Source organism: Symphalangus syndactylus, chromosome 3 (assembly GCF_028878055.3).
Source record: "Symphalangus syndactylus isolate Jambi chromosome 3, NHGRI_mSymSyn1-v2.1_pri, whole genome shotgun sequence".
Classification (NCBI taxonomy): Eukaryota; Metazoa; Chordata; class Mammalia; order Primates; family Hylobatidae; genus Symphalangus; species Symphalangus syndactylus.
In genome coordinates, this window is record NC_072425.2 from 135150377 (window position 1) to 135171047 (window position 20671).

The window sequence follows — 20671 nt, forward strand, 5'->3', positions numbered from 1 at the left end:
AGGAGGGAGAGGAGAGGAGGGGAGGGGAGGGGAGGGGAGGGGAGAGGAGAGGAGAGGAGAGGAGAGGAGAGGAGAGGAGAGGAGAGGAGAGGAGAGGAGAGAAAGGAAAGGAAAGGAAAGGAAAGGAAAGGAAAGGAAAGGAAAGGAAAGGAAAGGAAAGGAGGTAGTAGAAGGGATGTACTTAAGAGAACAGAGCCAAGAACAATTCATCTATTCATGTGACAAATATTTGTTGAGCAATTGCTGTGGAGCAAGCACTGTTCTAGGCACCAGGGATTCAGCAGTGAACAAAACAGACAAGTTCTGTCTTCAACAAGTCTTCATTTCATGGAGGGGCGGGAGGAGACAGAAAATATACAAAATATGTCAAATATAGCATATGTTAGAGGTGATGCGTGCTTTGGAAGAAAAAAAAGCAAGAAAGGAGGATAGGAAAGGTTGGAAGGCTGCATTTTAAATAGGGAGATCCAGGAAGGCCTCACCGTGAAGGTGACAGTGAAGAAAGACTGGGAGGAGGAGAGGGAGCCAGCCATGTGGAGGTGGGGGTAGGAGAGCCGGTCCGTTGCTTTCCAGGGTTTCCAGAATTCTTGCTGCAGCTCCCCCAGGGCAGAAGTCCCCGTGGCACCTCCCCAGCTTATTTCCCACAAGGAGGGGGAGACTTAAAAGAATGTATCTCTGATACTTACTGATATTAACTTTGCCTATGTTTTCCCTTTCCCAGGTTCCTTCTCCTTGGATAACCATGTGCAATCGACAATGTAGTTATTATCACCTCTGTTCTAGGCAGTGATAAGCTCCTACCTGGTCTCCCTAATCCCAGACTCTTTTGTTCCAATCCACCTCCTCCCTGATGAAAGATCCATTTTTCTTTTTGTTTTTTGAGGCTGAGTCTTGCTCTTGTCGCCCAGACTGTAGTACAATGGCACGATCTCAGCTCACTGCAACCTCCGCCTCCTGGGTTCAAGCGATTCTCCTGCCTCAGCCTTCCAAGTAGCTGGGATTACAGGCATGCACCACCGTGCCTGGCTAATTTTTGTATGTTTAGTAGAGACAGGGTTTCACCATGTTGGCCAGGCTGGTCTTGAACTCCTGACCTCAGGTGATCCACCCACCTCGGCCTCCCAAAGTGCTGGGATTACAGGTGTGAGCCACCATACCCGACCAGATCCGTCTTTCTAAAATTATTTCGATCCTGTCTCTCCACTGTTCAAAAACTTTCAATGGTTCCTCACTGCCTTCAGGATAAAACCCAGACTCCTTAGCATAATGTTCAAGAGTCTCCACCGCTGCCTTCACCCATCCTGCCTTCCAACTTGCCTTTATTCCCATGGTACCCCAGGTGCACCAGGCAGCTTACAGGCCCCCTCCATGTCTCTGACTGAGCTGAGCCAGTGCCTCCCTCCCGACCTGCATTTAAGTGCCACCTGCTGAGGAGGCTTTCACCAGCCTACCTTTGAAGATGTCTCTATTATAACATATATTATCTTCCACCTGGCTGGACTGGCATCTGTGTCTGCCTCTTCCCCCAGATGGTAATCTCTTTAAAGACAAGGACCAGGCTGGGGACTTGCTGTTTGTGGGACTGAGGATGCATTGATTCACAAGTATTTATTAAGCCTCTACTAAGCACACTCTGTGCTGGAGGCCCCTGCCTCCCTGAAGCTTAATGTTTAATCAAAAGCTAAGTCAAGAGGTCAGGAAAAGGATAAATGGTGGCACAATGAATGGGTACGTGCCCCAGGGCCTCAGGCTTCTCTCGGGCAGGTGAGGGTCAGACAAAACCCAGAAATGTCCTAGGACAGGCTCAGTCAAGACACGGGGGAGGTGGCCTGGCCTGGGGGCTCCTTTGAGCAGCACTCATGAAAGATAGGTGAGCCTGGATAAGTGAGAAGAGGCAGGGTAACCATGTGCTGATGAAGCTAAGCCTAGTCTGCAGGAATAACCCCGCAGCATTAACCAAAACTGTGCTCAAGGCATTCCTGTCACTGGCCAGAGGGCAGGAGACTGTGGAGTTTGGCTTGGGGATCACTAAATGCTGACTGCATGCTCCTCCCCTCTGCCTCCCATTTTCTTGCAGATGTCAAACCCCTGCGCAAACCCCGTACCCCCATGGAGACCTTCAGAAAGGTGGGGATCCCCATCATCGTAGCACTACTGAGCCTGGCGAGTATCATCATTGTGGTTGTCCTCAGTAAGTGACTTTCACCCTCTAAGTAAATGACAGGGCCCAACCCCCACCCCCGCACTCACCCCCTGAATAAGTGACAGTCCCCCACCGCTGCCCTCACCCCCTCAGTAAGAGGCAGTCCCACCCCTGCCTTCACCCACTCAGTAAGTGGCAGCCCCGCCCCTCCCATTATCACCTCAGTAAGTGGCAGCCCCTACTTGTCCTTCACCCCCTCAGTAAGTGGCAGCCCCCACCCCCACAGTCAGGGGCAGGTGATCTGCATAAAGCTTTGCAGAAAAAAATCGTTGTTATAGTAAAAGGAATTTGAGGAGAAAAAAACAGAGAGAGAAAAAGAAAGAAGAGGGAAGAAAGAAAGAAGAAAGAAAGAAGAAAGAAAGAAAGAAAGAAAGAAAGAAAGAAAGAAAGAAAGAAAGAAAGAAAGAAAATAAATGTATCCACCCCCTGCTTTGAAGAGAGCCTTCTTCTAAAAGTGAAAGGGGAGATGAACTCGGCCCCCATCTGTTCCAGATGGCTTCTATCCCAGGTGACTTCTTCTAGAGGGAGAGCACAGTGGCATATGTTCCTAACCCACGCAGGCAATTTGCAGGGCTGCCACGCCCCCTGCCCCCTCCTTCCCATCTTCTGCAGATTGCAAGCTGAGTGGCTCTGAGCAGCGGCTGGAAGAACAGGGAGAGTTTCTGCTTGTGAGGAGGGGAAAAAGAGGAGGCAGCAGGGAAGACCCCCCAGGCAGCTGGCACCTGGCCCCCTTCAGCTTGGCCTTCACCATGGCCAGTGCCTGAGGCCCAATGTGGTCTTGAGCAGGCCTCTCTGCCTCAGGCCCTTATCTGTGATAAAGAAGATTCAACTGAAGGAGCAGGGATGTGGGTCCTTTTTGGCTCCCACATCCTGTGATGGAGTCATTGCCTTTGTTATCCACATGAGCACAGCAGGTTGCTGACCACAACTTTTCACAGCAAGAAGTAGGGCACTGGGGACCAGACTAGGAATCAGGACACCCGAGACAGGGATTCTGGCTCTGCCACTTGCTGCTGCGTGACCTTGAGTAAGTCCTTCACTGCCTCATACCCTCAGTCTCCTCACCTATAAAATGTCCTTCCTCCCTCGGAGCGATATCATGAGCACCAGTGAGATAACACATGTAAAGGACCAAGCTAAAAACCAAGTTTTGCAAAAGAGTGTGTCATCACACAGCAGCAGACAAAATGTGACCCAGGACATGCATTTGCTAATTGGGGCAGGACTGCCTGTGCAGCCAGGGAATAGCTGGCCTTTCAGGAATCTGTACTTGTAACTGTGGTGACATTTCCAGCAGTAGCAGCCGACTGCCTGTTTGGAGGACACTGAGAGAGACTCTGGGCCTCATTCTACATGAGCACTGAGGCTCAGAGAGGAGGAGTGGCAGTCAGGGACAAAGCTGGGACAGAACCCTGGTCCCCTGATTGAACAGGTCCATTTCCATCTCATGGCGGTGGAAATGCAGAGCCACAACATAAACCCCACAAAAAGCCCTGGGAGCCCTGGATGGTGTGAGATGCAGATGACCCCAAACCCTTTCTCCTTGACCTTGGTTGCCCGCATGATGGAGGTCTGCAGTGACATCGGCAGACTTGCCATCCTGTTCTATTCAGGCTAATGTTAAAGTGAGCTTGCTTTCCGTAAGCATACACCCTGCCACAGTGGAGATAAAGGGGGCCAAAGTTATCCAGGGAAAGCCAGGCAGGCACTAAAGCATAATTTAGAGCTGGACGCTCCCTGTCCCAGAAGGTCCTATGTGGCTTCCACATCCTGGGCCCCCAGATTCTGCAATCAGAGGTTGTTACCCAGTCCTCCATCCTGGGCCGGGCTCCCTCAACCTTATGGCTTCTGGAGTCTCAACCGGCAATGCTGTCTCCTGGATTTGTCCCAGGAGGCTGGGGTGACTCTGCCTTAATCTGGCTCCTGATCATAAACCAAACTCCAAAGAGCTAAGTAATATCTAGCTCCTCCTTCTCCCTTGCTTCACTCAAGCCAGGAGCATCAGGGCCAGCAGATCACATCTCAAGCTTCCCCAGAGAGTTAGATGGGCCCTGGCTCTACACCGGAAGCACTGTGTGCCCTGGGAAAATAAAGCCTGACCTTCAATTCTCCATGCCCCTGTTTGTAATGTGAGTTAGTAATAATACCTCCCTCCCAAGACTGTTATCAGGATTACATGAGGAAATGTACGGAAAGCTCCTGACACGGTGACAAGCAGGGACCATTATTAGATTTAATGCCACTACTCTTAAGACCAGCGCAGGGTGATACTGGACTGGAGAGGGTCCCATCAGGCCAAGAGAGAATTCAGTTAGGAAGGAGGAGTTCCCTCCTGCCAGGGTGTTGGCTGTGGGTCTTCACTAAGGAAAAGTTTGTTTGTTTGTTTGTTTGAGACAAGGTCTTGCTCTCTCTCCCAGGCTAGAGTGTAATCATGTGATCACGGCTCACTGCAGCCTCAAACTTCTAGGCTCAAGCAATCCTCCTGCCTCAGCTTCCCAAGTAGCTGGGACCACAAGGGCACACCACAATGCCTGGCTAATCTTTTTTTAACTTTTTGTAGAGACGAGGGTCTCACTATGTTGCCCAGACTGATCTTGAATTCCTGGGCTCAAACGATCCTCCTGCCTTGGCATCCCAAAGTGCTGGGATTACAGGTGTGAACTACCATGCACGGCCAGAAAAAGTGTTAACATATCAGTTCCCTGAAGGATTAAACACACTCAACATCTTTCCATCATCCCAAGATGGCAAAAGAGCAACAGAATTTGAAAGCAGCTGGCAGAATCTAAAGACGGCAAGCAGGAACAAAACAAAACCAAGGACCAACCGCTTCACAGATCTTTCTCTTTTTTTCTTAATTTTAGTTATTTTTATTTATATATTTTAATTATTTTTTCTTCAACTTTTATTCTAAGTTCTGGGGTACATGTGCAGGATGTGCAGGTTTGTTACGTAGGTAAGCGTGTGCCATGGTGGTTTGCTGCACTGATCAACCCTTCACTGAGGTATAAAGCCCGGCAACCATTAGCTATATTTCCTGATGCTCTCCCTCCCCCTGCCTCCCCAAAACACGCCCCAGTTTGTGTTGATCCCCCTGTACGTGTCCATGTGTTTCTTTCACCCAGATAAAAGCACCCACCTCTAGAACTATACTTGATAGTTACAAGACATTTTCACAACTACCATCATACCACATGCTCTCAACAGCCCTGTGAGGCAGATATTATAGATATCATCATCCCGTTGTACAGATGAGGAAACTGAGAACTAAGAAGGGAAAGTGATCCATATAAAGTTGCACAGTAAGGCCAAGTCCGGTGGGTGGCTCACGCCTGTAATCCCAGCACTTTGGGAGGCCGAGGCGGGTGGATCACCTGAGGTCGAGAGTTCGAGAGCAGCCCAGCCAACATGGTGAAACCCTGCCTCTACTAAAAACACAAAAACTTAGCAGAGTGTGGTGGCACGTGCCTGTAATCCCAGCTACTCGGGAGGCTGAGGCAGGAGAATCACTTAAACTTGGGAGGCGGAGGCTACAGTGAGCCAAGATCCCGCCACTGCACTCCAGCCTGGATGACAGAGTGAGACTCGGTCTCAAAAAAAAAAAAAAAAAAGTTAAGTTCCACAGTAGGTAGCAGAGCTAGGACTCAAAATTGGGTCTTCAGACTCCGGGTTCCTCCTCTTTTACCAGAACATACTGAGCCAGCACTGGGGGGTAAGAGGCAGGTACCAGCCTGTTTCTCAATTTCTCCCACACACATGACCTCTCTTGACTCCTCAGACATCTTGTGGGGATGGGGCCGGTGTTACCATCTCCACTTTACAGACAAGGAAGCTGAGACTCAGGCCCAAGTCTATGTGCTACCAAGTAGCAGAACTGAGCCTGGAACTCACACATGCGTGTCTGAGAGCCCAGCGCTATCGCCAGGAAAACCCAGCCTCTCCCTGCTCAAGCCTGACCCTCAGCCTTCTCTGCCCCTCCCTGTGCTTGCCTTCCAGTCAAGGTGATTCTGGATAAATACTACTTCCTCTGCGGGCAGCCTCTCCACTTCATCCCGAGGAAGCAGCTGTGTGACGGGGAGCTGGACTGTCCCTTGGGGGAGGACGAGGAGCACTGTGTCAAGAGCTTCCCCGAAGGGCCTGCAGTGGCAGGTAAGTGCAGGGTCTGAGGGACAAGAGAAGTGGGCCCAGCAGGAGGTGTGCTCAGGCCCCCACGGCCCACTGCATAGTATCTGCCCCCTACTTGTCACTTTTCATCCTTGTTGTATAAGGTTCTTTGTTTGTTTTTTTGTTGTTGTTTTGAGGTAGAGTGCTCTGTGGCCCAAGATGGAGTGCAGTGTCTTGGTCTAGGCTCACTGCAACCTCTGCCTCCCAGGTTCAAGTGATTCTCCTGCCTCAGCCTCGTGAGTAGCTGGGATTACAGGTGCCAGCCACCACGCCTGGCTAATTTTTATATTTTTAGTAGAGACGGGGTTTTGCCACATTGGTCAGGCTGGTCTTGAACTCCTGACCTCAGGTGATCCGCCCGCCTCAGCCTCCCAAAGTGCTGGGATTACAGGCGTGAGCCACCGTGCCCAGCTGTATAAGTTTCTTGAGAGCAGGACCGTGTCTTGTCTACCTTTAAATCCTAGTAGTTAACACACAGCAAACAGTAACTATTTGATGAACAAATGTGAGCCAGAAAGGACAGGAAATTGTAACTGAGCCTGCCCCATGTGTGTTGCGCCTGGTTGGATTTCAGGCAGAGGGTTAGAGTGGGTGACCTTGGGGCATTCCTCCTTTCTATGAAATTTGTTATTTCAAGGAGAATAGAAAAGAGACTTCTCAGCCACTTCGCCAGCTATTGGTCCTTCTATTCATTAGTGTTTGCTGAGATGGGCTATGTGACAGGACTGAGCTAGGTCCTTTCAATGGATGGGAGATGTTTTGAGCATAAAATCCACATTCTCTTTTGAGCTGGGCTCTTCTACCTTCATCCCCCTGGTGCTTGGGCTCTGAAGAAAAAAAGATAGGTAGGAGATGAGTGATGGGGCTTCTGAGGGCAGGGCTGAGTGACTTTCTGTGTATTTGCTTTCTTTATCAGAAGTCAAATGCCCACAGGCACCTGTCATCCTACTGCCAATAGGACTTCTCACTCAACCTTCCCCTCTGACCTTACTTGGAGAAGGACCTAGGTCCCTCTCTCAGACATTTATTTCCCCAGGCTGGGCAAGTTGTGTGGACCATGGATGGGCATGTGGTCCATACAATTTAAACAAGTTGTATATGGTCACTGGGTAGAGTGGCCACATAATTGACCATCAAAACTGATACCTGTAAGAGCAAAAGGGGGCACTATTAACCATTGGGCCAGGGCAACAGGTCAAAATGGAGACTGACCCTGGGACGTCTGTTCACACTAGCTACTGTCAAAATGGGGCCCAAATAGACAAAGCCAAATGGAAGAAATTCCCTTGACATTGAAAGCGTTGGGGGCTCTGTGGCACCCCCAGTTCTAGGTTGGGGGAGCTTGGGCTGGTCTCATGATGAGTTCTGAGGGGGATGGGCCAGATGGGCCCCCCCTTCCATCTAACCCACGTTCCTTTCCTCCCAGTCCGCCTCTCCAAGGACAGATCCACGCTGCAGGTGCTGGACCCGGCCACAGGGAACTGGTTCTCTGCCTGTTTCGACAACTTCACAGAAGCTCTGGCTGAGACAGCCTGTAGGCAGATGGGCTACAGCAGGTAACCAACCTGTGCCTCTCTCCTTTTTCCCTCCTTCCTCTTTCTTCCTCTTCCTCCTTTCCTTCCTCGCTTCATCTCTCTTTCCTAAAAAATACGGGCATTGGAGCCAGACAGAATAGCTTTTGAATCCCAGCATTTCACTTACAAGCAATATGAAGTTAAATTTCCTAAGCCTCAGGTTCCTCAGGAGTTAATTGGGGGAACTAATGCCAGCCTCACAGGATAGTTTTGGAATGCCAGTGAGAGAATGCGTGCTGCCCTCCAACACACACACACACACACACTCACACACACACTTCTGGCATCTATGCAGTCCTCGCCTTTCCTTTACTCCTCAACCTTCACTCCTTTGTCCTGACTTTGCAAGAAACTGTTCCTGCCCAATAATACAAAAGCCAAGTTAACTTATTCAAAGTTTCATTGGTTAAGATTTAGCTTAAGTGAGCCTAGTTTCAGTGGGGCCCCATCTTCAGCAATCCCAGCTCTCTCTGCAAATTTCAAAAGCAGTTCCAAATCTGGAGTGGATGAAAAGGTGCAAGATTATAATAAGAGTAATTTGCATTTTATATATTTATATTCATTTGATTTTGGCAGAAAACCAAAAAGATAGTTATCATATCTATTTCATAAATAGGCCCAAAGAAAGCAAGTAACTTGCTAGGGTAGTAGCTGGGAGGTAGAGGGCTAGAATTTGAGCCCAAGACCCCTAATTCTTGTGCATTAGGAGTTCCCATATTGTTTCTGTTTCTGGACTGAGTAATTCTTTATTCTCATGTAGGACATCATCTGTAAGGGAAGGGGCTGATGAGATGGTTGATCACTCAGAGAGTTTAGCTGGAGAGGATGGAAAAGAACCCATACATTCAGTTGCAGATTGAGATAACCTATCTCTGGCAGGGCTCAAACTTCTTCAGGATTCTAAGAGACTGGACCCAGAGACTAGGCCAAAAAAAAAAAAAAAACAAAAAAAGCAAACAAACAACTCTACCAGGCAGACATCACCAACCAATCACAGAACTCTCTCCCATGGATCCCTAATGCAGCCTCAAAGTCCTTTTTCAGTAAATGCTCCAGGCAGCCATTACAAATCAATCAGAATTATTTGCCTCTCTCTTCTCTGCTCAACAGGCTTCTGCTGCTCTCTACTCTCCATAGGGGGCAACTTCCAGTACCCTCTAGAAAGCACACCCCAGCACCTTCACTTCAAGGAGAGTGAGGAAGTCATGCCCGGCACCTGCTATTCTCCCCTCTTCCTGCAGCCACAGAGCCCAGCCTCGCTGCAGGCAGCCCTGCCTCCCCACTGTAGTCCAGTCAACTGCTGCATCAGCCATACCTGGCACAGCAGGCTGAGGCTTGATTATGAAACCTGGGTGTCTCCAGGGGTTCTTAAGGTGATAGGCTTCTGGAATTTCTGTCCTTTTGGAGCCCAGTAAGGCACCAAACCACCTGAGCCTTGTGCTTCACAAAATCAAAGTTCATCAGAATCATTCGTTGGGATGGAATTGGTGAACAGAAGTTAACTTTCCTAGGAATGTCCATTTCCACCATATTCCGTCCTTCTAGGTCTCAGACTTCCCTACTTTCTTTCCTCTCTCTAGATCGGAGGCCCTTCTTGTCCTAGAACCATAGGCATTTCAAGATGTGGGAGACACTAGGGATCATCTAGTCCACGCATCTTTTTTTTTTTTTTTTTGACAGAGTCTCACTCTGTCACCCAAGCTGGAGTGCAATGGCACCATCTCTGCTTACGGCAACCTCCATCTCCCAGGTTCAAGCGATTCTTTCGCCTCAGCCTCCCGAGTAGCTGGGATTACAGGCACCCACCATCATGCCCGGCTAATTTTTGTATTTTTGTAGAGACAGAGTTTCACCATGTTGGCCAGGTTGGTCTTGAACTCCTCACCTCAGGTGATCCACGCACCTCGGCCTCCCAAAGTGCTGGGATTACAGGCGTGAGCCACTGCACCCAGCCCCATGCATCTTTTTATAGAGGGGGAAACTTAGGCTTGGAGAGACCCAGAAAAAGAATGTGACCTGCCCAAGGCCACACATGAAACTAGTGCCAGAGCCAGGGACAGAACCTAGATCATGAGGACTCTTAAAATGGACTCTAGTCCTCCCAGGTCCGACACTTGGGTCCTTCCAGGAAGTGCCAGCATTCCTGCCTGAGAATGTGCCAATCCACCAGTATCATGGATTGACCCAGCCCTCCATGGAGAGCTTCTACTAACATTACTAGCATAGTTAGGGATGGAAGGAAAAGATTTAGAAGAGGCAGATTCAGTAAAGGAACAATCAGAGAGATGGAATTAATCAGGGAAGGCTTCCTGGAGGAGGAAAAACTGCAACCCAAGGTTTGAAAGCAGCAAGCATGGATTAGGAGGGAGAAAGAGGGAGGTGGTCCAGTTGAGAGAAACATTTGTCTGGATTCATATGAAGACAGATCCAGTCCTGTTCTATTAAATATCTCTACGGGAGCCAAAAACATACCCCCACTATCAAAGTCAGACCAGATGCCTTGTTTGGAGAACCAAATATCCACATCCAACTCCCTCCCAGGTGAGAAGGGAGCTAACCTGAGCCCCTATGCGTCTTTGTTTCCCTGCTGTGAACCAGAAGACATTGCTGGGATATTTGAAATAGGGACAGAGCTGGGAATTCGGAAAGGAGACCCCTAACATTTCTCCAGCGCTCTGGGTTCTGGATTTGGAGTCCCCGCCCAAGAAAGCAAGTTACATCAGCAATGCACCGAGGGTTGAATCCTGGGATGCCAAGGGTGTGTTCTTTATTGTATAGCAAAGCAGGCCCCATCTTCACTGACTAAGACCACCTCCATTCCCTGGCCACTCCCCACCAAGCATTCTCTGCCACCCTGTCTCCTGAGAGTGGGGGCCAACTCTACCATCTTGTTCTAACCCCCTGCCCCAGCTCACAACTCTCTCTCCCTCTTGATGTGAGCAGCAAACCCACTTTCAGAGCTGTGGAGATTGGCCCAGACCAGGATCTGGATGTTGTTGAAATCACAGAAAACAGCCAGGAGCTTCACGTGCGGAACTCAAGTGGGTAAGTGAGGGGACACCTTCTGGCCTACAGAAGGCCCCCGCATGGACACTGCTCTTCGGGTTGCCACCAGCTCACCTGGAACCCCAAGTACCCAGGGGAATGTAAGCAGACATCAGGAAGAACTCCTAGCCAGACAGATCATTCAATGCCAAGAGCTATAGACTCACATTTTGGAGAGATTTTCTGTGTTGACTTGTTTTTAATATAATGGACAGCTGGACAAAGTGTGTTGTCCTTCTCAAAGCCAGAGGGATGGATAATGTGACCTTTCCATCAATCTGGATAGTAAATAGTTTTTGCTACTGCTGTAGGTTTTCTAATAAATTGCCCAATAGGCAAGATTCCTTTGTCACTTTGTCCTTCCCTACCACTTACCCAGCCAGAGCTCCCCACCTTCTTGATGCTCCAGGGAAGAGGCTCCACGGCCCTTGTGGGTGGCCTGTTCCTGAGCCTCGCCACCCTGCGTTAGAGCGGAGCATCCAGATGAAATCTGTCACACTGCGGCAAAGTGGCTCAGAGAGGAGGCTGGCTTCTTAGCATTCAGGGATGTTGCTGAGGGCCGCTTATTCACCGAAAACAAATCTTGAAAAGGACAGGGTTGGTAGCAGAATGATCCTTTACCTAAAATTCTATCAAAATCCCATTCTTCCATTTGGAAAGCCCGCAGTGCCACAGACTGTGTTCCGGGCTCTGCCCTCTTCCCTCTTGGGTCCCAGGAGCCCAGGCTGGGCTTTGAAGCAGGCAGGGCCCAGCGCACAGCAGGTACTCAGCAGTGGGGTTGGTACCTGCTGTGCGCTGGTTGAATCCAACCAAACGGAAGTGTCAATGCAGGAAATGCAATGGATGTCAGTGCAGTCTCCAGATGTTCCCCACTGTGCAGCTTCCATATTTCCGAGGTATTGGGAGGGGACTTGAATTAACAGCATCAGGAGGCCTGAGTCCCTGCCTCCCAGCTGAGGAAGAAGCTTAAACCACAGGGCGCTGTGTCTGTCTTCCAGACCCTGTCTCTCAGGCTCCCTGGTCTCCCTGCACTGTCTTGGTGAGTACCCCCGATCTCTGAGGGTTTGGGGCCTGGGCCAGCAATCAGCAAGGAGGAAGACCTTCATCTTCACTCCTAAATTTCTGGGACTCCAAGTTTCATTCTGCCTTGGTCTACAGCCCTTGGGTTTGTAGGTCAATGCCCCCTCGAGTTGTTGGTGGCCTTGGGCAGGTCACATTCTTTTTCTGGGTCTTTCCAAGCCTCAGTTTCCCCCTTCCACCATCTGTGCATGGCTCCACAACCTAAGTGGAGACCTGGGAGAGAGCATTAGGAAGACCAAAAAGGGCAGGACGGGGCCCCCACTGCCTCCCACCCCTGGTCAGGGCCCACATAGCCTTCTTTGTCACAATCAGCTCAGGTATCCAAGATCAGATTACCCACATTCATTATTTGAGCAAATATTCATTGAACAGTTAGAATATGTCTCACTCTGTCAGTTGCTGGCTAGAAGTAGAAAGTACCAGATGAGTGAAGTAATTGGCCACTATCCTCGGTAGCTTATGACTAAGTAAGAGAGAGATGCAAGACAACATGTGGAAAATGCCAAACTGAGTAACAGTCACAGTTGACATGCTGCAGAGAGAGCTGGCCAGGGGTCAGAAGACCTGGGCACCAGTCCCGTTCACTTCCAGTGTGGCCTCGAGTCATTCACCTGACCTCCCTGAAGTTCGTTTTCCCAAGAAGTCGTTTAGTCCCACTGCCCATCAAGGATCTCTAGGGACCCTTCTAGCTCTAACAGAGGAGATCAGAAAAGAAAACAAGCAATGTGGCTCAGCTCATCCTACCAGCTTCATAGAGAACTGAGACTGGCCTGGAAGGATAGCCAGAAATCAGAACGCCTAAGGGAAAAAGGTCACAATGCTGCCTCTGCAGTTTACGAGTGTATATGCTTCCCTGCAGGATGTTGAGAGTTTCATTCATTATCGTGTGCCCCCCACCCCGACCCCACAATACCTAGTGTGTGGGATCTGACAAGTGGTGGCCGGTCAATGAATGAATGAATGAATGATCACACCATCTGAGGTTCTGCACTGAGTAGCCCTGAAGGCATGAAGCAGCATAATTGACAGGTCCTCCCTTGAGGGGGCCTCTGTTTTACCAAGAAGCCAAGACCTAAGCTCAACAACACTGAAAGGGGAGCCAACACCCAGGACAGCCTGTGGGAATTCCAGAAAAAGGAAAATTCCCAGGGACTGGGGGCCCGGACTAAACACGGAAAAATGCATCTGTAGGCTCAAGGAGGAAAAGCCCATGTCTGTCTGTCTTGCCTGCCACTCACTCCCAGCACCCAGCACTGCCCCAACACAGAGGGCACTTGACACAAATTGGTTAATGAATGATTTAGAGTTCAGTGGTCCCCAACCTTTTTGGCACCAGGTTGCATGGAAGACAATTTTTCCGCAAACCAAGAGGGGGATAGAGAGCATTAGATTCTCTTTTTTTTTTTTTTTTTGAGACCAAGTCTCACTCTTGTCACTCAGCCTGGAGTGCAGTGTTGCGATCTCGGCTCACTGCAACCTCTGCCTCCTGGATTCAAGTGATTCTCCTGCCTCAGCCCCCTAAATAGCTGGGATTACAGGCACCCGTCACCAGCCCAGCTGGGACTCTAGGCATGTGCCACCATGCCCGGCTAATTTTTGTATTTTTAGTAGAGACGGCGTTTCACCATGTTGGCCAGGCTGGTCTCGAACTCCTGACCTCAGGCGATCTGCCTGCCTGAGCCTCCCAAAGTGCGGGGATTACAGGCATGAGCCGCCGCAACCAGCCTAGATTCTCACAAGGAACATACAGCATAGATCCCTCACATGTGCAGTTCACAATAAGGTTTGTGCTCCTACAAGAATCTAATGCCACCTCTGATCTGACAGGAGGTGAAGCTCAGGTGGTCATGCTCGCTTGCCCCTGCCACTCACTTCCTAATGTGCAGCCAGGTTCCTAATAGGCCACGGACCAGTACTGGTTTGAGGTCCAGGGGTTAGGGTTTGGGGATCCCTGATTTAGAGAACTAGGAGATGAGACAGCATTTCAATGGGAAGGACATCTTTTTGGATCAAAAACAGAATGACTTTTTAGAGAACTACAAGCAGATCAATTTGGCTAGACAGAGACTTTTTATGAAACAGCAGGAGGCTTCCAGGAGGAGTGGAAACTCTACTTTGCCCTCAAGGGAGATCCCGAAGGGCTTTGCAGGAGCGGGCAAGGTGGCATGAAGAAAGCAGTGTTTGAAATCAGGTGGTGTTTGAAAAGCCCAGCCCTTCCCCTTAGAATGGCCCTTCTACCATCTGTGTATGGCTCCACAACCGTGGTGGTGGCTGCCAGAAGAATTGGAAAGGCAGAACATGGGTGGAGAGGTGGGACCTGAGGGCTTTACAGGAGTTCCAGGGGTGGTGGTCAGTCAGTAGGAAGACAGGATGTCAGATTGAGAGACTCCCCTGGCAGGGGTAACAGACTTGGAGAAGGGGGAGTTTTGGATGGGACAGTCCACTTCCGAGTCACAAAACAGCTTGTGGGTGTCTGTTTACTGTTACTCAGTGGGAATGGTTGGGGACACGCCACCGGGGCAGGGCTTTCGTAATTCTGCATCACTTGTGAAGGTCACAGATTCCCAGCACAACGGACACACCCATGTTCATAGTCTAAACTCCTAAATACATCTTAAACCAAAAAAAAAAAACAAACAAACAAAAAGAAAGAAAGAAAAAGGAGCGGGAGGTTTGGGGAAAGCCTATGGTCTGGGACACTCAATACCTCCCATGAATAGCTCAAATTGGCCTGGGCCTCTCCCCACTCTGGCCCCAGCCATAAGGGCCCTGCTTAGAGCAGATGTTAGGTACTAAGGGAAGGCAGCCTCATCTCCAAGAGCCTGACTTCCTGCCTCCTCCCTGCCTCTGCCTGCGTCCAGCCTGTGGGGAGAGCCTGAAGACCCCCCGTGTGGTGGGCGGGGAGGAGGCCTCTGTGGATTCTTGGCCTTGGCAGGTCAGCATCCAGTACGACAAACAGCACGTCTGTGGAGGGAGCATCCTGGACCCCCATTGGGTCCTCACGGCAGCCCACTGTTTCAGGTAAGGCCCCAGCTGTAAGGAGGTCTCTGGGGACCAAGGCCAGTCAGGGGCCAGAGAGCTTGGGGTCCTGTCTCCTGACACCCTCCTTCTCTTCACTCTCCCACTAGAGACGTTTGCCAGGGTGTGGCGGCCCCAATGAGACAATGGCCGTGATGCTCTTTGTTAGTCTTTTGGGTGTCTGAGCAGAGGGTGCTGGTCACCAAGCATGGCCTCTTCCCGGTGGGACACTAGCAGATACCCAGAGTCCTCACCCCACCCCCATATCGTTCAAGCCACAAAAGCTCTTCCCACCTGCCTCAACTTCCAAGAACTCACTCTCTTTTTGCTTGTTTCCAGGAAGTTGTTCCAGAGTCTAGAGTCACAGCCACGTCCTCATTATGTCTGGAAACTTTAAAAAAATTAAAGAGCATAGATTCCTTTTCAGTCCACAGAGAGGCCTGGCCTTACATCAGGGAAGGGCTACTCCCAGGCCCCCTTCACTTTTTTTTTTTTTTTTGAGACAGAGTCTTGCTCTGTCACCCAGGCTGGAGTGCAGTGGCATGATGTTGGCTCACTGCAACCTCCGCCTCCTGGGTTCAAGCAAGTCTCCTGCCTCAGTTTCCCAAGTAGCTGGGACTATAAGCATGTGCCACCGTGCCCGGCTAATTTTTGTATTTTTAGTAGAGACAGGGTTTCACCATGTTGGCCAGGCTGATCTCGAACTCCTCACCTCAAGTGATCTGCCCGCCTGAGCCTCCCAAAGTGCTGGGATTACAGGCATGAGCTACCACGTCTGGCGCCCCCTTTGCTTTTATTTATTCTTTCATTCAATATCTAATGAGCACCAGGTACCAAGCACCAGATTATGCGCCCAAGTGCATTAGACCCCACCGCTGCCTTCAAGGCACTCACGATCTAGGCCAGCGTTTTTTAACCACTTTTTCTTTTTCTTTTTTTTTTTTTTTTTGAGATTCTGGTGAGAGCTATAAATTCTTTCCTGGAAAAACATCCCTGCACACTAAGCTGTGCCTGGCACTGGGAAAAAGAAAGCACATAATGTAACTGACAGCATGAGTAACACAATGAGAAAGGTTGGAGGAGAGAGCACCAGGACCCCAGAACTCAGGCATTAGAGGAGCCCCTTCCCCAGACCTCCTTGAGGTTTCGTTGGGCAGGTTTCACTGAGGAAAAAGGGCCAAATCCCCCTTTTGAATTTGGCTTCTTGTAAGTGCCAAAAGACTGACCCTTCTCCACCATCCCCGCCTCACCATCATCTTTCCTCCCAAGGCAGTGACATCCAGCACCCTGATCCCCAGGGCCCTGGGGACCCAGCCTTTGGCAAAGCCTCCTCAGGCTTGGATCAGGCCTGAACCCAGCTGTCTCTGCCCCCAGGAAACATACTGATGTGTTCAACTGGAAGGTGCGGGCCGGCTCAGACAAACTGGGCAGCTTCCCATCCCTGGCTGTGGCCAAGATCATCATCATTGAATTCAACCCCATGTACCCCAAAGACAATGACATTGCCCTCATGAAGCTGCAGTTCCCACTCACTTTCTCAGGTGAGAAGCAGGGCCCAAGGCCACTCAAGCCCCTTACATCAGTTTTCACGCCCACTGTGCTATTAGCTCACTGACTGCCCTTGGCACATAATGTCTCCTCTCAAGACCTCAGCTTGCCCATTTGTCTCTAACTAATACATCAGCCTAACATCACTGATGCCATGAGGCCTCCTCAAGCTGTCAGCTAACACCTCCACTCCATTCCCTACCGGAGATTCTTCCAAGGCCTGTCTTCTCTATGTGGAGTCCCTCAAGTGAACACTGGAGTTTCATCCAATCTTGGAGTTTGGGGAGATCTTTTAAAAAGATTATCGAGCTCATTCCCCACCACTGACCAATACCCAAGAGCCTGCTCAGTATCCCTGCCAAGGAGTCACTGTGCCCCTGTTTGCTTTCCTCCAGGGGCAGGGAACCCATTACCTGTGAGGCAGCCCACAGAGTCTTTGAACAGCTCTGTTGAATGCCTTGTGCTTATATTGAAATATATTTGGTTCAGCATTCCCAACTGTGGGGTCCACAGGACACTGGCCCCTTGGAGAAGAGAGGATCCCATTGTCAAATAAGTTTGGGAAACATTTTCATACTACAGCTCCCTTCTTGGAACATGTTAGTTTATTAAAGGTAGGAGAAGTTTTTTAAATAATCTGTTTTATTGCGTTTAACCTACCTTTTCTAAATTTATTTCACTGCAGAATCCTTTTTTCATGCCACTTCTACTAGCATCCCATAGAACAAGTGTTCTAGAGGCCCCAGTGTGACCCCTTTCAGAGATCTTAACTGCCAGGCTCTCCTGAACCCTGGTGTGTGTTTCAAGATTTGTGCCTGGGAATTGTTTTAATCAGGTATGGTAAGGTGACAGATACAGACACAACTATCTTTGAAAGAAGAGTTTATTATTTATAATTCCTGAGAGAAAAGGACATACTCCACCCCCCAACACAGGGACTCCTGGGGAAGCAGCTGGGTCCACCAGGAGGCAGGAGTGAGGGGAAGGCATGGCCCAGAGCCACCCGTGGCTTCCATGGGCAGGTCTGGCCAAGGTAGGGTAGGCAAGATTGAGCATGCTTGGGATTGGATAGTGTGGACAATTCTCTAGGCTATAGATGTCAGCCTCTGGTTGTCTAGTATCTGTCCCTGGAGTGATTTAGGGCAGGAATAATATTGGCTTGGTGTCTGAGAGTAAGATAAAGAAAGTGGTTGGGGATATGGGCTTTGGGTTGGCTGGTTTGCCTATTAAAGTCATGCCCAGAGCCAAGTCGTTTTCTATCTGCAGGAATTAGCTAACCCAGTCTCTCCCAGACCAGCAAGATCCCCATAATCATAAAGCATCATAATTTACAGAAAATTAACACTTATGATGAATAAAAGATCTCCTTCTCCCTCTGTGCTCCTGGCAGGCACAGTCAGGCCCATCTGTCTGCCCTTCTTTGATGAGGAGCTCACTCCAGCCACCCCACTCTGGATCATTGGATGGGGCTTTACGAAGCAGAGTGGAGGTAAGTCCTGGGTGCAGGACCACAGGGCAGGAGATGCCCTTGTATGAGGGAGCACCTTCCAGAAGTAATGGGAAGGAGGACCACCCTTCAGAGAAACCCATCCTGGAGGAACAAGCACCAAGGCACCAGGCAGAAAGCAAAGTGGTTTGGCAATCCAGGGCTGGGGGATAGAAGGCAAGGATGGGAATGTGAGTGTTTTTACCCTCCCAGGGAAGATGTCTGACATACTGCTGCAGGCGTCAGTCCAGGTCATTGACAGCACACGGTGCAATGCAGACGATGCGTACCAGGGGGAAGTCACCGAGAAGATGATGTGTGCAGGCATCCCGGAAGGGGGTGTGGACACCTGCCAGGTGGGGCCTCCAAGAATCACGGGGAGTTCTAAGAATAGGGTTTAGGTCCTAGAGAGATGAGAAAACCCAGAGGCTGCATGCCCCACAGGAAGCCTTGCATATCATGGGCACTCAATGTGTGATGATGGGAGGAAGAGAAGGAGGGAAAGAAAGGATACAGTCAGATAAAAGTGTACCAATAGATGAGTGGGTGGATGGATGGATGCAGACAAGCAGAGATATTTCAAATGTCTCTTTTACATTCAAAGATGATGTTACTGGCTGGGCGTGGTGGCTCACACTTGTAATCCCAGCACTTTGGGAGGCTTAGGCGGGCAGGTGATTTGAGGTCAGGAATTCAAGACCAGCCTGGCCAACATGGTGAAACCACATCTCTGCTAAAAAGAATACAAAAATTAGACGGGTATGGTGGCGCACCTGTAATCCCAGCTACTTGGGAGGCTGAGGCAGGAGAATTGTTTGAACCCAGGAGGCAGAGGTTGCAGTGAGCAGAGATTGCACCACTGCACTCCAGCCTGGGTGACCCAGTGAGACTCCATCTAAAAACAACAACAACAAAGATGACATTACTCATCCTCCCCACCCACCCTTCTCACTAGCTACAGAATGATTAGCCCCTTGAGGTCAGGAATCCCAGGTCTATTTTCTCTGTGACTGTCCCCAAGCTGCTGAACTACACTAGGAAGGAACTACCACCTGCAGGATGCCGGAAGCACACCTGTGTGTGCCCCTCACCCCAGCCTCATTGGCCATCAGAACTGTTTAGCAATCCCTGTAGACCTTCTTCCTCCCCCATACTTCCAAAGGATCTTCTGAACCATTTTCTTTTTTTCTTTTTTCTTTTATGTTTTTTAATAGAGACAGGGTCACTATGTTGCCCAGTCTAGTCTCAAACTCCTGGGTTCAAGGGATTCTCCCACCTCAGCCTTCCAAAATGCTGGGATTATAGGCATGAGCCATCAGGCTTGGCCTGAACCATTTTCATTAAAACCCCTACCCTACTCTCACCTCCATTTCCAGTCATTAAATTCCTTCATTTAAGAGGCATCTCTTAGTCATCGCTTTTGTGCCATGAACATGGTAGTCTTTGGAGACCCCTCAGGGAGCTCACAGTGGTTGGAGGAAAGGGGGGCATTAAACAGGCATTTAGGCTATAGTTTTGGGTTCAGAGGGAGGAAGCCCCAGGGGCTAAAAGAGCTGATAAGGACTCCCAGATAAGTGCACTTTTCACTTTCTGGCATTTTCTTGTTTTGCTATTTGCTTGTTCACCGTCTCTCACCCTATTTGATCCTAAGCTTTCTGGTGGCAGGGATCTTTGTTTTTTTCATCAGTTGGATCCCAATTGCTTAGAACACTACCTGGCACAAAATAGGCACTCTATAAGTGATTACATAAATTTTGGAACGACTAGGTTAAACAATGATAACCAGGCTTCTTTTTGTTTTGTTTTTTGAGACTGAGTTTCACTCTGTTGCCCAGGCTGGAGTGCAGTGGTTTGATCTCGGCTCACTGCAGCCTCCGCCTCTGGGTTAGAGTGATTTTCCACCTCAGCATCCTGAGTAGCTGGGATTACAGGTGCCTGCCATTATGCCCAGCTAATTTTTGTATTTTTAGTAGAGACGGGGTTTCACCATGTTGGCCAGGCTGGTCTCGATCTCCTGACCTCAAGTGATTCACCCGCCTCAGCCTCCCAAGGTGCTGGGATTACAGGTGTGAGCCACTGCGCCTGGCCAATAACCAGGCTTTTTTACGGCATCACTCAGAGCCTTTAATTTGCTAATGTGAGCTGTGAATCTCTGAGAGAAGGCTAACAGCACGCTTGCAACTTACTTGCCCACAGACAAGCCCTTCTGCCCCAGAAGAGAAGAGCATTCCAGGGTGCTAATGAGCAAAGAGGGTGAGGGTGGAACATCGGAGAGCAGCAGGGAGTGCAGGGGAACAGATAGGCCAGTTCAGGGAGCAGAGAAGGAGAAGCCCCTCCACCTCACCTGCCCTCCCCAGCAGTCTCTGTTCTGGTCTCTCACAGGGTGACAGTGGTGGGCCCCTGATGTACCAATCTGACCAGTGGCAGGTGGTGGGCATCGTTAGCTGGGGCTATGGCTGCGGGGGCCCGAGCACCCCAGGAGTGTACACCAAGGTCTCAGCCTATCTCAACTGGATCTACAATGTCTGGAAGGTAAGGCACCTTTGCCCTACC

At 49.9% G+C, this 20671-nt stretch overlaps 1 protein-coding gene across 2 annotated transcripts in view; it reads left to right on the forward strand.

Annotated features, from left to right (window-relative positions):
- TMPRSS4 (transmembrane serine protease 4) overlaps positions 1 to 20671 on the forward strand; it is a 51241-nt gene that overhangs the window by 26142 nt on the left and 4428 nt on the right. For both annotated transcript variants that reach the window (XM_063635549.1, XM_063635548.1), the window contains exons 3-12: positions 2078 to 2191; positions 6200 to 6352; positions 7794 to 7923; positions 10885 to 10986; positions 11985 to 12025; positions 14928 to 15087; positions 16459 to 16625; positions 18023 to 18121; positions 18332 to 18474; positions 20501 to 20650. In XM_063635549.1, the coding sequence (XP_063491619.1) occupies positions 2078 to 2191; positions 6200 to 6352; positions 7794 to 7923; positions 10885 to 10986; positions 11985 to 12025; positions 14928 to 15087; positions 16459 to 16625; positions 18023 to 18121; positions 18332 to 18474; positions 20501 to 20650 (1259 nt within the window). The remainder of the gene's footprint in view (positions 1 to 2077; positions 2192 to 6199; positions 6353 to 7793; positions 7924 to 10884; positions 10987 to 11984; positions 12026 to 14927; positions 15088 to 16458; positions 16626 to 18022; positions 18122 to 18331; positions 18475 to 20500; positions 20651 to 20671) is intronic.